The following is a 16,561-nucleotide window of genomic DNA, read 5'->3' as shown; positions in this document are numbered from 1 at the left end:
TTTGGTGAACAAATGTTTTATTAAAATAAATTAATAATTATAAATGTTTTACGGGTAATGTTTTAAAATTTTTTAAAGAATAAATGGGGAGAAAGTTCTATTAGAAATTTAACTTTATATGCAGTTCTTATTTTTAAAAAACTTTATTTTCTGTCTACGTACAAAATTTTGTTTGATTCAACTCTTTCTTTCTGGTAAATATCATTAACAATTAACCTTTATACCTTTTGATATAAAAAATTTAAAAATAAGTATAATTTATTTTAAATTCTTCAATAACATTTAGACATGACCACGATTCGAAACCGATGGTTCGACGGTTCGAAACCACCGGTTCGACGATTTCAGGCAGGTCGACCCTTAACCTTAACCGCCCAAGGCGGTTACGGTTCACGGTTCGGAACCGCCCGTTCACGGTTCGGTTCACGGGTCGTCACGGTTCAAAATTATTATGTTAAAAAAATTAAAAATTAAAAATTAAAAATTAAAAATTAAATATTAAAAATTAGAAATTAAAATTTATTGGAAAAAGGGCTTGCACTTATTTAAATTACCTACGTATCCCTTTAGGAGAATCAAAGCCCACGTAGTTCTTTTACATTTTTATCCTTTTACATTTTTCACTCACTTCCATTTCATGTTCCTGTCGTATTTGTTCCTTCAGTATCAAAATCTTCAACTTCGTCATCTGAAAGTTGCATTCCTTGGATTCTTTTCTCCGCTCTGGTCCAATCATCCAGTAATGCTTGGGCTTCCAATGAGTCGGGAGAGAAAGTTGATCGTCGTTCATCTAATATGTTACCGCCGGCACTGAATGTCTGCTCCACAGCAATAGTTGACACTGGACAAGCTAAAATTTCTTTTGCGATCACGAAGAGAACGGAAACAAATTTAGCTGATGATTCTCTTAATTTATTATCCGAATATAAAAATAAACCGGAATCAATACTACCGCTAGTTGAATAGATCCAAAACTAAAAGAAAGATGTTCTACGGAAACAAATTTAGCTAATGATTCTCTTAATTTATTATCCGAATATAAAAATAAACCGGAATCAATACTACCGCTAGTTGAATAGATCCAAAACTAAAAGAAAGATGTTCTACGGAAACAAATTTAGCTAATGATTCTCTTAATTTATTATCCGAATATAAAAATAAACCGGAATCAATACTACCGCTAGTTGAAGAAAATCTTGATAATTGTGCTTGAGAACGGTCGAGTCCATATTCCGTCGGGTGCTTTGTTTCTACATGTCGTTTCAACGACCCATAGCCGCCGCCGGCTTGGAATTTGTAGGAAGCATTGCAGTACTTACATTTTGCACGCATTTCTCCCGATGGAAGAGCGACATTCTCAAAATGTTTAGTGAAAATAGAAGACTTTAGAGGAGGAAGTTCCCGAACCTTAGAAGTAATTGCATCGGTACTTCCTTGTGTTTCGGGTGTCGGATTCTGAAGATGCTCGATCTCATCATCGGTGGATTGAATGTTGGGGTCCTCCTCCCGCGGATTCATTATTTGCTTTCCCTTCCGAGCTCGAGATGATGCACCTCCGCGGGCTCCTTCCATTGTAATTGAAAATTGGAAACGAAAGCGTGTAGAGATTAGAGAATATTAAAATGAGATTAAGAGTAGAGAAGATGTGTGTGAAAAATGATGAAATGAGCTCTCTATTTATAGAGTTTTGATAGTAACAGACACTAAATCATAGTCATTGATCAAAAAACGATCAAATGATCCTAACAATTGAAAAAAAATACCCAAAAAACTCTCCCAACGGTTACGAACCGTCTGTTAACCGGCGGTTCCAACGGCTACGAACCGCCGGTTAACAAGCGGTTCCAACGGCTATGAACCGCCGGTTAACCAGCGGTTCAAGCCGTTTAAAAAAAATTTTTTTTTTTTGTAGCTGAACCGCTGGTTCAAGCCGCCGGTTAACCGGGCGGTTCGCCGATTTTATAGCAAATGAACCGGAACCGGCCCGGCAACTTGCCGGGCCGGTTCCGGTTCGACCCGGTGAATCGGGTCAACGGGCAACCGGCCCGTTGACCCGGTTACGGGCCCGTGCCGGGTCCGGGCCAGACCCGGCCTAGGGCCGGGTCTAGTACGATTTAAAGAGAATCTAGTTTATTTTTTATCTAATTGAGCACTATTTAAAGAGAATATAATATATTTTTCATTCAATTGAGGTGGAAAAAGTATCGTGCTCAATTTAATAGAAAATATATTAAATTCTAATTTAATGTGCTGAATTTAAGAAAGTACACTTATTTTTAGATATTTTTTATTTAAAAAATGTAAGAGATAATTGGGTAAATTAGTGTCTATTATATTTGTGTAGGGAGTAGAAATAAAATTTTTAGAATATGAAAATTACATGCAAAATTTAATCTATGATTATGATTAGGAAGTGCGTACAAATTTTCCTACATCAAGTGTCTCTCGTATATCCTATCCTTAGGTTATGTAAGGAATATAAATTACGATGTTATATTATAGGCTAAAATACTTAATATGATCTTAATAAGAGTAGACATTCAGTTTTAGGAAAACTTAATTACGATAATTACGATGTTTAAATAAATAAAATTTTATATGTAAGAAATATAAATAATTTTTTTTTTTAGATACGGAGATTTATGTAAAGTTAAAATTATGATTGAAGATTTTTCTCACATTTATTATTCTTTGAATAAACTATTTTGATAAATTAAAATTTTAATTTGATGATTTTAACTGAATGTCTATCCTTAACAAAATCATCCAATATATCGGTTACACTATTTTATTAAACTTTTAGTGGCTAAGTTGATCATGATTCCTGTCCATGGTCACGGTCCACGGTCCACGGTCCACGGTCCACGGTCCACGGTATTTTGATATTTTATTATTATTATTATTATTATTATTATTATTATTATTATTATTATTTTTAATCTTTGATTTCCTCCGTCCAACCATTGGCGATACAGTAGAGCAGCGGGCAGCCCGTCGCACGGCGAGAGTGACAATGGCAGTGGCCTGCCCTCTCCTCCCATCGCCTCTTCTCCCTCACCCTGCTCCCCTGTGCCGATGGATCACCTCCCCAACTGCGGTTGGACCGCAGCGGCGTCGCAGAGCCTCGCCCACGCTCATCGCTCGCTTCGCCCTCCTCCCCGACCCGCCGTTTCTCCTCGACGTTTCCTCAGCGGCCGGCAACGTCGGCTATTCCCAGGCCAGCTACTACACCTCTCTGGGTCTTTTCGTCATCTCCGTGCCTGGCCTCTGGTCCCTCATCAAACGCTCCGTCAAATCCAAGGTCCCTCTTTTCTTCTTCGCCCCTCATCTTCAATTTTGTGCTACGGTTATTGCGATTTCTCACTCGTGATGCATTTTCTATTACTTCTTTGGTATGTTTGTTTTCTGGCATCGAATTGGAAGAACAGATAGTTCAAAAGACGCTTGTTAGGGAAGACGGAGCGGCGGTGACGCCGAATCAGGTGGCGGGAGAAATCCTATCATTTTTCACTCGCAACAACTTTGCCGTCTCCGATCGCGGCGAGACCATCACGTAATCGATCCCTTTCTTTCATGGTTTGAGCATTTTTGTCTCTCGAAACTCCAGTAAGCTAGATAAGGTTTAACATTGAACGTTATGTTAGTGTTGGCAACTGGTTCTTGGATAAACAATTCGATCTGTTTTACTCTGTTAATTTCAAGTGCATTTCTTGATTAAATGTTGATTTTATCATAGAGAAAGGTGATAGGGATAACATACAATCGAATTGGTTACACTTTTTTCAGGATAAATTAACTCAACACATGTACTCTGCAAGTTCCAAGTTAAGATGTTCATCTTGTGCATGAGTATGTGAGGGTTAATCTGATCCGGAGCGTGAAATGATTAAAAGAAGCTTAGCACAACAATGTTTAATTAGTAAGCCATAGTTTGGTTAGTTGAATAGCTTAAAAATAATGGCAATTTGATGTTCATGGATATCGTAGAACTATCAAGTGTCAGGAAGCTAATTGTCATTGATTAGAATGCTGCGAAGAACGTAAATTTGTTGCTAAGAAATTGTGAATACAAACTGAGAAGACATGTTAGAGTAGTTTGTTCATTGGTTTTCAACTATGCTGCCATTTAGCAAGAGTTAGGTACAGAGGCAATATAATGTGTGTTTGATTTGATTAAACAACCAGAATGGGCGCACAAATGAACTCTAAACTTTTAGGCTATTTTGTATAAGATATGCCTGTGGTTTCCTGTAAACATAGAAAAAGGGAGATTTGCTGGTTAGATTGACAATTGAAAATCTTATGAATATACCATTAAAAGATTTTTTTTTTCATCACGGAGTAATGCTAACTCTAATCCGCTGCTGTCTGTGAGTATCTTGTTAGTTTCTGTTGCTTGCTGTTTGCAGACAAATAGAACCACAGTCGAAGCTTCAGTTTTATTATTGTTGTGCAAAAGGATGTCCATGTATCTTCACAATGGCATGATATTGTCCAAGCATCTCATGCCAATGGAGATATCCTATATCCTTTTAACCTCATGATCTTTATCAAATCTTTCTAATGTGGGACTTTAATTGAATCCCAATAATTATTTATTTTGCAACAAACACAGAAAAAAACAACCATCAAACCTGAACATTGGCAGTAAATATTCCAGCCTTTCTCCTTGGTTTTTCTGCTTCACACATTATGTTTTCATTGGTAGGATAGCCTATGGGATAATCCTGACCAAGGCATAGATGTTGACATTATTATTATTATTTTTTCCATTTTCTCTATCAATCTAAAATGAAGACCTCATTGTCTTCCGGTGAGGTTTATAGAATTACCTAGAACTTGTGTCGTTTGGTTTTCTGACTCCTATTTCTTTGGACTTTTTTCTTCTCACATTCATTACTGTCAATCCTTAGGAAAAGTCTCCTAGGTGGTAATGAACTCTACTCACATAGTGTTCCTAGATTTCTTGTTTTTCAACAGACCCTTCATTTTTTTATGATAGAGAAGGGTCAATTTTCTGAACTTGTTTGTGGACTTGTCCAAAGGTTTGAAGGCATGATGGCGCCAAGCAGAGGGCAAGCAGCACTATTGACCTGCTGCACCTGCATCAGTCTGGCTAGTGTTGGCCTTGTTCTATCAATTGCAATCCCCGAAGGAGGCAATAACTGGTTTTGGGTGACCGTCTTAAGCCCACTCGCGTAAGTTTGTGAATGAACTGCACAAGTTAATTCTGTATATTTATCAGTTACAGCACCTGCAGCAAATACAATATGGTGTTAATGGTTATTTAGGGGACTATATTACTGGAAACGGGCATCACGCAAGGAAGAGATCAAAGTCAAGATGATAGTTGGTAATGATGGAAATATCTCAGAAATCATTGTTCGCGGTGATGACCAACAAGTAGAGCAAATGAGGAAAGAGCTTCGCCTAAGCGAGAAAGGAATGATTTATGTTAAAGGCATTTTTGAGAGGTCCTAACATCATCTTTGAGTATGTAAGCAGGTGATGAAGGTAGAAATACTTTTTTTACACAGTTTTGTAAGATGATCATTGCGACAATGGTGCCATCTTCAGGACCAATACAAGTCAATAAATTGACATTGCTTTGTACTCTTGGTCTGATCAGGTTCCATATCCGATCAAATAATTTTCATCAACTCTCTTGACTCGGAAATGTTTGGCCTGAAAGGATGTAATTCATTTGCCGCTTATAAAGATCTGGGTTGAGTTTACTTAGTTCATCTTCAAAAATTTAAGTATTGTCAGTCCATAAACAAAGAAATGAGGTCCTCTCCAATCTCTTGCTTCTTTTCACACACTAAATAGAAGATGGATGAAGGCAAAAGTGGAATGTGTGAAGGAAAATCATGTTGATCACTATCAAATTTAGGCTCATCAAGCTCACGATATCGACATGAATCTTGCAAGTTGGCAATGAGTTTCAAGACTAAATGAGGTGTTAACTTAAGTGTTTGAGTACTTAATTGACCTTCCATTTTATTATAAATGGTCATGATAATAGAAAATTAATTGTTTAATAGTTGAAAATGGACTGTCCATTAGAAATGTAAGCCAATATGTTTCAACCTATTTATAGAAGTATATTTTCCAAGAGCCTATAGGTAGGGTTTGCAATATTGACCAAGTGTTTTTTTTTGTAAATTTTTTAAAGTGTCATTTACTTCTACCATACTTTGGCCTCTAACATACTTGGCAACTTTAGTAGCTTGTAGAGTGATTTGAAGTCAATGCTAAATAGTTGTTTCTTTAGTTTCATATTGATTTTTTAAAAATATTGTTGGCAACCTTATTAGTTGTTAGGTTCGTCGGGCCGTGAAAACCGCTTTTTCACGTCGCGGAAATCCCGAGTCACCCAAAGCCATGGATCTCGTGCAAAGATTCGTAAACAAAATTTTTCGAAAAACCTTTTTCTTGTACGAGTTTGTAAAAACTTTAGATCTACACTAAAGTTAAGATCATTACCCTTGATGCGCGCCCCACGCGAATCCCGCTTGTCCAAATGGTGCCGGATCTCAAGACCGTCAAGCGTACTGTCCTCTAGAAGTATCCACACGGACATACTAGATGGAGGTGACCAAAAAACCAAGGTGTGCTAGCACCTATGTGGTTCGGCCAAGGAAGGAGGAGAGGGAGAGAGCAAGAAGAACTCTAGGAGGAAGAAGAAGGAATGAATGATGGAATAATTTTCAAAATGAAAATTATTCTCCTCATTCAAGTGGCCGGCCACCTTCTCATGTCTAACTCCCATTTCCACATTAAATGTAATTAATGTGGAGCCATTAAAGAGTTGTAACCCCCATGAGGTGGCACTCTAGGATGATGTGGATCAACACTATTGGTCCACATCTTGCCACCTCACTAAATGACATGGCAACAAGTGTAACCTCCTCATTTAATGTGGGCCGACCACATTAAATGCTATGGAGGCTTGTAACCTCCATGAGGTGGCACACATTGATGATGTGGAGTAGTCCTATTGGTCCACATCTTGCCAACTCACTAGTGATGTGGCAAAAAGTCAAGTCAAACATGACTTTTTCTCTTCCTCTCAAATCAAGTCAAACTTGATCAAATCTCTCTCATGGTTGATCTAATCCAACCATATGATTCAAGCCAACTTAATATAATGAATCTAATTCATTAAATTAAGTTGATTTAATGAGTCATAATCTAAATTAGACTCATTGAATACATGAATCAACTTGAGTCCAACTCAAATAGCCCAATTTGGATTACTCTTAATCCAATATGATTCATCAAATAAATCTAATCCTCTTGGTTCATCATATGAACCAAATCTTCATCTAATTGTCCTTAGTGTGTGACCCTATAGGTTCTTGTAATGTTGGCAATGCCCTAAACCTATTTAGGAGCATAAGTAATGAGCGGTATCTAGCAACACATCATTACTACCCAAGTTACAAGAATGTCGAGATCCGACATCACCTTGTGACTACTAATTGTGACTCCTCACAATATATGACAAGTGTCCTTCTATCCTAGACATCCAAATTGATCAATATGAGGCATAGACCGTGTCATCCTCTAATCAATCTAAATCTTGAACTCCAAGTAGACTGACTCGATCAAATGAGCTCAACATCTAATGTTGACTCATTTGGGCATGACCATGCACTTAGTGGTCTCACTCTATCAAGAATACCGATGTCGCTCCCGTCATATGGGAGGGATAGATCCCATCTACATCACTCACATCCCTCTACATAATTCGTTATATACCCAGTAATCGCCTTTATAGTCTACCCAGTTACGGGTGACGTTTGACGAAACCAAAGTACATAACTCCTTATGTAGGGATCCACGGTGACTTCAGGTCTAAGGATTAATAGTCATACTAATAGCCACATGAGAAAGTATATGATACTCATATAACGATCCATGATACTTTCTCATGGCGGGTCATTCAGTATACATTCTCTAATGCATACCCATGTGTCAGCTTGATATCTCTATATCTATGACTTGTGAGATCAAGTCATCGAGCTAACCTACATGATAGTCTTATTGTATTAACATTGTCCCTGAATGTTAATACTCGACTAGGAATGATTTAGAGTAGTGTTCCCTATATCATCTCACTATCGATTCAACCAATCGATTGATATAGGTAAGAACCTTCTACTCAAGGACGCTATTATACTTAGTCTATTTGGCACTAATATAAATAAGTATAATAACCAAACAAATGCCTTTATTAATATACAAGAATATGATATACATGAGTCCATACAATCATCAAATGATTGGCTCTAGGGCTCTAACTAACAATCTCCCACTAGCACTAGTGCCAATCAGTATAGGCTCTAAGGCCTAAAGACCTAGTGTGACCATCATGCTTCCTCTGTACCAAAGCCTTGGTCAAGGGATCTGCGATGTTAGCTTCTGTAGGTACTTTGCAAATCTTCACATCTCCTCTATCGATAATCTCTCGAATGAGATGGAAGCGCCGTAGTATGTGCTTGGTCCGCTGGTGTGAGCGAGGTTCCTTCGCCTGTGCTATAGCTCCATTGTTGTCACAATAGAGCTCAACTGGGTCAGCGATGCTAGGAACCACCCCAAGTTCAGTGATGAACTTGCGGATCCAAACTGCCTCATTTGCTGCCTCTGATGCAGCAATATACTCGGCTTCTGTTGTAGAATCAGCTAATGTATCCTGCTTCGAACTCTTCCAGCTGGCAGCACCACCATTAATGCAAAATACGAACCCTGACTGTGATAGGTAATCATCCTGATCGGTTAGCTCATCATTGCCTCCATATATCAAGAAATATTCTCTAGTCCTTCGTAAGTACTTAAGAATATTCTTGACTGCTATCCAGTGACTTTCACCTGGATCTGACTGGTATCTGCTCGTCATGCTCAAAGCATACGAGACATCAGGTCGAGTACACAGCATGGCGTACATGATCGATCCTATGGCTGAGGCATAAGGGATCTGATCCATGCGGTCTCTCTCCTCTCTAGAAGAGGGACCTTGAGTCTTCGAAAGACTCACGCCATGTGACATCGGCAGAAATCCCTTCTTGGAATTCTGCATGGCAAACCGAAGGAGTACCTTGTCAATGTATGTACTCTGACTTAGGCCAAGCAATCTCTTAGATCTATCTCTATAGATCTGTATCCCTAGAATGCGGGATGCCTCACCTAAGTCCTTCATTGAGAAGCAACTCCCTAGCCATGTCTTGACAGACTGAAGCATAAGGATGTCCTTCCCAATGAGTAGTATGTCATCCACATACAATATGAGGAAGACAACTATGTCCCCTACAACCTTCTTGTAGACACAAGGCTCATCTTCGTTCTTGAAGAAACCAAACTGTTTGATCGCATCATCAACTCGAAGATTCCTCCGAGAAGTTTGCTTTAGTCCATAAATGGACCTATGCACCTTGCATACTAGTATATCGTGGATCTACAAAACCCTCGGTTGTGTCATGTACACATCCTTGAGTAGGTTTCCATTCGAAACGCGGTTTTGACATCCATCCGCCATATCTCATAGTCATGGTAGGTCGCAATAGCAAGCATGATCCGAATGGACTTAAACATCGCCACTAGAGAAAAGGTTTCATCATAGTCAATACCATGAATCTGCTTGAAACCTTTAGCTACCAAGCGACCCTTATAGATAAGTCCATCCATGTCAGTCTTTCTCTTGTAGACCCACTTACACCCAATGGTTTTACCCCTTCAGGTGGATCAACCAAAGTCCATACTTGGTTGGTGTACATGAATTCCATCTCGGATCTCATGGCTTCTAGCCATTTCTCGGAATCTGGTCTCATCACAGCTTCTTGATAGGTGGTAGGCTCATCCTCTATGAGCACAATGTCATCATGGTCAGACAAGAGAAATGAGTATCTCTCAGGCTGACGACGCACCCTATCAGACCTGCGAAGAGGTATGTCTACATGAACCGGTTGTTGTTCCTCAACTCCTTGTGGAACAACATCATCCACAACACTTTGTGGTTCCAGTTCAATTTCCATCGTGGCATTAGTGCTATTGTTCGCATCTTGAACTTCTTCAAGATCGAACGCGCTCCCACTAGTCTTTCTAGAAACAAAGTCCCTTTCTAGAAAGACCCCAGTCTTTGTCACAACTACCTTGTGCTGACTGGGAATGTAGAAGTAATATCCCTTAGTTTCCTTGGGATATCCGATGAAATAGCACTTGTCGGATTTGGGTCCTAATTTGTCTGAGACTTGACGTCGTACGTAAGCCTCACAGCCCCAAATCCTCATGAAAGACACCTGAGCATCTCTCCGAGTCCATATCCTATATGGTGTCTTTATCACGGCCTTTGATGGAACTCGGTTGAGTATGAAAGCTGCTGTGTCTAGAGCATATCCCCATAGATATGTCGGAAGATCTGTGTGACTCATCATAGATCGTACCATATCTAATAGGGTACGATTCCTCCTTTCGGATACACCATTCCACTGTGGTGTTCCAGGAGGAGTGAGTTGGGATAGAATCCCACACTCAGCTAGGTAGTGATGAAACTCATGGCTAAGGTATTCTCCACCTCGATCTGATCGAAGTATCTTAATACTCTTGCCAAGCTGGTTCTGTACTTCATTCTTGAATTTTTTAAACTTTTCAAAGGATTCAGACTTATGTGTCATCAAGTACACATAACCATATCTACTGAAGTCATCAGTAAATGTGATGAAGTATCTATAACCGCCTCTAGCAGCAACATTGAAAGGGCCACATACATCACTATGTATGAGTCCTAACAAATCAGTTGCTCTCTCGCTGTGCCCACTAAAGGGAGTCTTGGTCATCTTGCCTCGTAGGCATGACTCGCATATCTCATATGATTCAAAATCAAATGAGTCCAGCAAACCATCCTTATGGAGCTGGGATAAGCGCTTGTCATTTATATGACCTAAGCGACAGTGCCAGAGATAGGTGTGGTTCATATCATTCGATTTGAACCTCTTAGTACTAACGTTATAGATAGAGCTCTCAAGGTTTAGAATATAGAGTCCGTTCATCAGAGGTGCACTACAATAGAACATATCGTTTAAATAGACAGAACAACATTTGTTCTTTATTATAAACGAAAATCCTTTCTTGTCCAAACAAGAAACTGATATAATGTTCTTAGTCAATGTAGGCACATAACAACAATCGTCTAACTCTAGTATAAGCCCAGAGGGCAGAGATAGAAAATAAGTCCCTACAGCAACAGCAGCAACCCGTGCTTCATTGCCTACTCGTAGGTCTATCTCGCCCTTTGTCAATGCTCTGCTATTTCTCAGTGCTTGTACATTAGTACAAATGTGCGAAGCACATCAGGTATCTAATACCCACGTCGAAGAAATAGAGAGGTTGACTTCTATAACATTTATACCTGAATTAGAAATCTTATTTCTCTTCTTGTTAAGATCTTCCAGGTGTCCTGTGAAGTTCCTCTTCCAGTGCCCTGCTTGTCCTTGATATAGTTGACGAATATGTGCAACCATATCGTAAGCACCCATCAACTCATGTTGCTTCTGAAGCTCAGAGTTCATAGTTGTGAGCATTAGACAGGACACATCTAATGCGTCATCTTGATGCTTCTCATAAGCATCCCGGTCAGCTCGCGTGGCAGTGGCAGGAGGAGCCTCCGGAATGGGCTGCTCCAGAACGTACAGTTTACGTTCCTGAGTGAGAACTATTCTCAGGTTCCTGTACCAGTCCAGGAAATTTGCTCCGTTGAGCTTATCCTTCTTAAGGACAGATCGCAGAGAGAAAGTGTTCGTATTCGACGTCATGGATATTCTACAACAGAAATAAATGCAGAAATAAATATCATATTCTTTTAAAATCATTTAATTAGGCCTTTAATTAAATGATGCTCCCACTGAATTCTATAATTCTTATGGGACAAGATCCACATCATACTAACCCTTGAGTTAACTTTGGCTAATACGCCCAAGGCTTAGTATGATCGGTAGGTAACGATTACCAATTACATCTCTATGCAACTCTTGTTTATAGAATCAATATCCGCATTTATATTAAAACTCGAGTTAGCTTTGGCTAATACGCCCGAGAGTTAATATAAACGTGATTTTGTCCTACCTTTCCAACTATTGGAAGAATGCCTATAGTTGACTCGATCCAACCAAGTAACTAGGAATACTCAATCTAATTGAGTTTGTATTCACCCATGCGTTGATAGGCGGGACCAAGATTGTCCCTCCGTACCCTACCAAGATAATATGTATTGCTCTGCTTTGGCAGATTCAACAATACATGTGATCGAGGTAGTGATAGGTATCACGGCACGGTTAGGCATTTAGAGTTGGTTCGATCTAGATCTAATCTAATCGAGAAGGATGCATCTTGTGCACGACTTAGATCTAATCTAATCGCAAGGGTGCATCATGTGCACGACTTAAATCTAATCTAATCTAATCGTTAAAGCACTAATTAATTAATTAATTATTAAACATGCATCAGATACATAACAATTAATTAATTAATCTATTTATGATTTAGTCATGGCCCTACTACGATCTTCTCAATCCAATGAGAAGATCGAATGGTCAACCTAGGGTCAACAACTTCTCCAAGCTCTTCCCTTTGACCACCTTGTGTTGCTCGTGCCCGCCTCGGAACTCCATCTCGTGTGGACCCTCCACCGCTCCAATTTGTACATTACAATTTGAAACTCGAGTTACATTCGAGTCTAAATCTAATTTACAACCAGAATACGAGAAAGGCACGACGCGCAGGCCGTGGAAAAAAAATAAAAATACAGCACACACAATCATATGACGGCACGCAGGCCGTATTATGAATTACAACACAAATCCAATCTTATTGGGTATTTTGGGCCATGACTATCACAAATTAATATATAATTCAAAATTATATATTTTTCATAATTTTCTATAATTTTAAAATAATTTTTACAATTTTTATGAATAAAATTTCCGAGCGGTCCCGTTTAGCGGTTTCGGGCGCAATCGCGGAACGGATCCCCTTGCGGGGCCCAGGGGCAGCGCCCCTACCCGCGATCTAACCATCGCGAGGGTTCCTTTGCGATCCAACAGCGTCTAAACCCGCTGTCCCAAAACGATTTGGGTCAAAACATTGCCGTTTCGGAAAAATCTTCCCGGCGGGTTCGTTTTTAGCGATTTCGGGTGCAATCGCGAAGCAAATTCCCTTGAGGGGTTAGGGGCTATGCCCCTACCCACGATCTAACCATCGTGAGTTGCTCCTTTGCGATCTAATGGCACCCGACCCCGCTGTCCCAAACGGATTTGGGGCAAAACGAAGCCGTTTAAAAGAAAACTTTCCGGTAGCCGAAGCCTACAAGTGCCGAGACACTTGTGCTTCGCTTCTACGGAAAAATTACTCATAAAAACTCTAAAAACTCAATTTTTACAGAAAATTACAGAAGGTTTATTTTTCATAAAAATACAAATGAACTCGTACAAGTCTTTGCACGTGGCTCTGATACCACTGTTAGGTTCGTCGGGCCGCGAAAACCGCTTTTTCGCGTCGCGGAAACCCCGAGTCACCCAAAGCCATGGTTCTCGTGCAAAGATTCGTAAACAAAATTTTTCGAAAAACCTTTTTCTTGTATGAGTTTGTAAAAACTTTAGATCTACACTAAAGTTAAGATCATTACCCTTGATGCGCGCCCCACGCGAATCCCGCTCGTCCAAATGGTGCCGGATCTCAAGACCGTAAAGCGTACGGTCCTCTAGAAGTATCCACACGGACACACTAGATGGAGGTGACCAAAAAACCAAGGTGTGCTAGCACCTATGTGGTTCGGCCAAGGAAGGAGGAGAGGGAGAGAGCAAGAAGAACTCTAGGAGGAAGAAGAAGGAATGAATGATGGAATAATTTTCAAAATGAAAATTATTCTCCTCATTCAAGTGGCCGGCCACCTTCTCATGTCTAACTCCCATTTCCACATTAAATGCAATTAATGTAGAGCCATTAAAGAGTTGTAACCCCCATGAGGTGGCACTCTAGGATGATGTGGATCAACACTATTGGTCCACATCTTGCCACCTCACTAAATGACATGGCAACAAGTGTAACCTCCTCATTTAATGTGGGCCGGCCACATTAAATGCTATGGAGGCTTGTAACCTCCATGAGGTGGCACACATTGATGATGTGGAGCAATCCTATTGGTCCACATCTTGCCAACTCACTAGTGATGTGGCAAAAAGTCAAGTCAAACATGACTTTTTCTCTTCCTCTCAAATCAAGTCAAACTTGATCAAATCTCTCTCATGGTTGATCTAATCCAACCATATGATTCAAGCCAACTTAATATAATGAATCTAATTCATTAAATTAAGTTGATTTAATGAGTCATAATCTAAATTAGACTCATTGAATACATGAATCAACTTGAGTCCAACTCAAATAGCCCAATTTGGATTACTCTTAATCCAATATGATTCATCAAATAAATCTAATCCTCTTGGTTCATCATATGAACCAAATCTCCATCTAATTGTCCTTAGTGTGTGACCCTATAGGTTCTTGTAATGTTGGCAATACCCTAAACCTATTTAGGAGCATAAGTAATGAGCGGTATCTAGCAACACATCATTACTACCCAAGTTACAAGAATGTCGAGATCCGACATCACCTTGTGACTACTAATTGTGACTCCTCACAATATATGACAAGTGTCCTTCTATCCTAGACATCTAGATTGATCAATATGAGACATAGACCGTGTGATCCTCTAATCAATCTAAATCTTGAACTCCAAGTAGACTCACTCGATCAAATGAGCTCAACATCTAATGTTGACTCATTTGGGCATGACCATGCACTTAGTGGTCTCACTCTATCAAGAATACCGATGTCGCTCCCGTCATATGGGAGGGATAGATCCCATCTACATCACTCACATCCCTCTACATAATTCGTTATATACCCAGTAATCGCCTTTATAGTCCACCCAGTTACGGGTGACGTTTGACGAAACCAAAGTACATAACTCCTTATGTAGGGATCCATGGTGACTTCAGGTCTAAGGACTAATAGTCATACTAATAGCCACATGAGAAAGTATATGACACTCATATAACGATCCATGATACTTTCTCATGGCGGGTCATTCAGTATACATTCTCTAATGCATACCCATGTGTCAGCTTGATATCTCTATATCTATGACTTGTGAGATCAAGTCATCGAGCTAACCTACATGCTAGTCTTATTGTATTAACATTGTCCCTGAATGTTAATACTCGACTAGAAATGATTTAGAGTAGTGTTCCCTATATCATCTCACTATCGATTCAACCAATCGATTGATATAGGTAAGAACCTTCTACTCAAGGACGCTATTATACTTAGTCTATTTGGCACTAATATAAATAAGTATAATAACCAAACAAATGCCTTTATTAATATACAAGAATATGATATACATGAGTCCATACAATCATCAAATGATTGGCTCTAGGGCTCTAACTAACATTAGTACCATTGATTTGAAGTCAATGTAAATATTACACCTTAATGAGTCATTCGCCTCGGATAATGGCTAAGATGTTCTCTCATGTTGCATTCAATACTTTCTTTTTCTTCTTTGCAATTTTTTATTTTTTATTTTTCATTTTATCAATTTTGGACATTGATTTCTCAGGTGTCATTTGTCTTGACAATTGAAGCAACTAATTGTTTTCTACTTGTTCTTCTTTCTCCTCAAATTCCTTTATCATGGTTAAGATTTAAATTTTGAAAGACTTTATTTTTATTATTATTATTATTATTATTATTATTATTATTATTATTATTATTATTATTATTATTATTTTAATAATTTAGATATCTAAATCTTTACCGACCTAATTAATTTTAGAGATGAGTAATCTAATTTGTCCATTAGATAAATTCGAGAGTACAAGTAGCTCCTCACGTAGAAGATAACATTTACAATATAGGTTTCTTTGTTGTTATCCGTTGAGATGATGAAGATTTTGAGAGATTGAAGGATGTAGGACTTCTCGTTTTGTCCTTCTTGCTTAACACAGTAAAATTTATGTTGTTCGGTATGAGTCAGCTTTCAAAAAGTTCAGTAATTTTTTTTCTTACCAAAGGTGGAAAACATCTTACAAATAAAAAAAAATAATTACAACTAAAAAAATTAAGGACTTGAAAGTATACTGTACACAACTATCGAATAACTTGAGTCTCCTAGCTGTATTGTTATTTTATGAGCCCCTTCGCCCCTCTATTTATATCCTTCAATCCATGTTTGCATTAACTTCACGTAACTATTTTGTTAATATCATTTGACTCAATTACTTTCTCAGCCGATTGAAACATTGATCATGTGATCGTTATTGGTCAATTGTTATCTCTAATTAGCTCATCAACCATCCAACTAACTGGGAACCATTACAGTCGACTCAAATCTTGCCATTCAACCTCTCTAGATAAACTCTTCTTCAAATAGTCTTCTTTTTCAAATTCAAATAATATATCAATCGATTGTTGAGGGTGTTGATGTTAGGTATTCTTTGTAATTGTA

At 38.8% G+C, this 16,561-nt stretch overlaps 1 protein-coding gene across 1 annotated transcript; it reads left to right on the top strand.

Annotated features, from left to right (window-relative positions):
* Positions 1-2,950: 2,950 nt before the first annotated feature.
* LOC122045601 (protein COFACTOR ASSEMBLY OF COMPLEX C SUBUNIT B CCB1, chloroplastic-like) lies at positions 2,951-5,739 on the top strand. Its single transcript, XM_042605881.1, has 4 exons — positions 2,951-3,301; positions 3,429-3,553; positions 5,046-5,198; positions 5,292-5,739. Exons 1-4 carry the CDS (start codon positions 3,014-3,016, stop codon positions 5,479-5,481), a joined length of 756 nt encoding a protein of 251 aa, XP_042461815.1. The 5' UTR covers positions 2,951-3,013; the 3' UTR covers positions 5,482-5,739.
* Positions 5,740-16,561: the final 10,822 nt, after the last annotated feature.

The sequence above is a fragment of the Zingiber officinale genome, chromosome 2B (genome assembly GCF_018446385.1).
Source record: "Zingiber officinale cultivar Zhangliang chromosome 2B, Zo_v1.1, whole genome shotgun sequence".
Taxonomy (NCBI): Eukaryota; Viridiplantae; Streptophyta; class Magnoliopsida; order Zingiberales; family Zingiberaceae; genus Zingiber; species Zingiber officinale.
This window is presented reverse-complemented; position numbering and strand designations above follow the sequence as displayed.

Coding starts and splice junctions, on each gene's coding strand:
- LOC122045601 (XM_042605881.1), top strand. CDS start 3,014: ATGGCAGTGGCCTGCCCTCTCCTCCCATCGCCTCTTCTCCCTCACCCT. Junction 3,554..5,045: donor GATCGCGGCGAGACCATCAC/GTAATCGATCCC, acceptor ACTTGTCCAAAG/GTTTGAAGGCATGATGGCGC. Junction 5,199..5,291: donor ACCGTCTTAAGCCCACTCGC/GTAAGTTTGTGA, acceptor ATGGTTATTTAG/GGGACTATATTACTGGAAAC.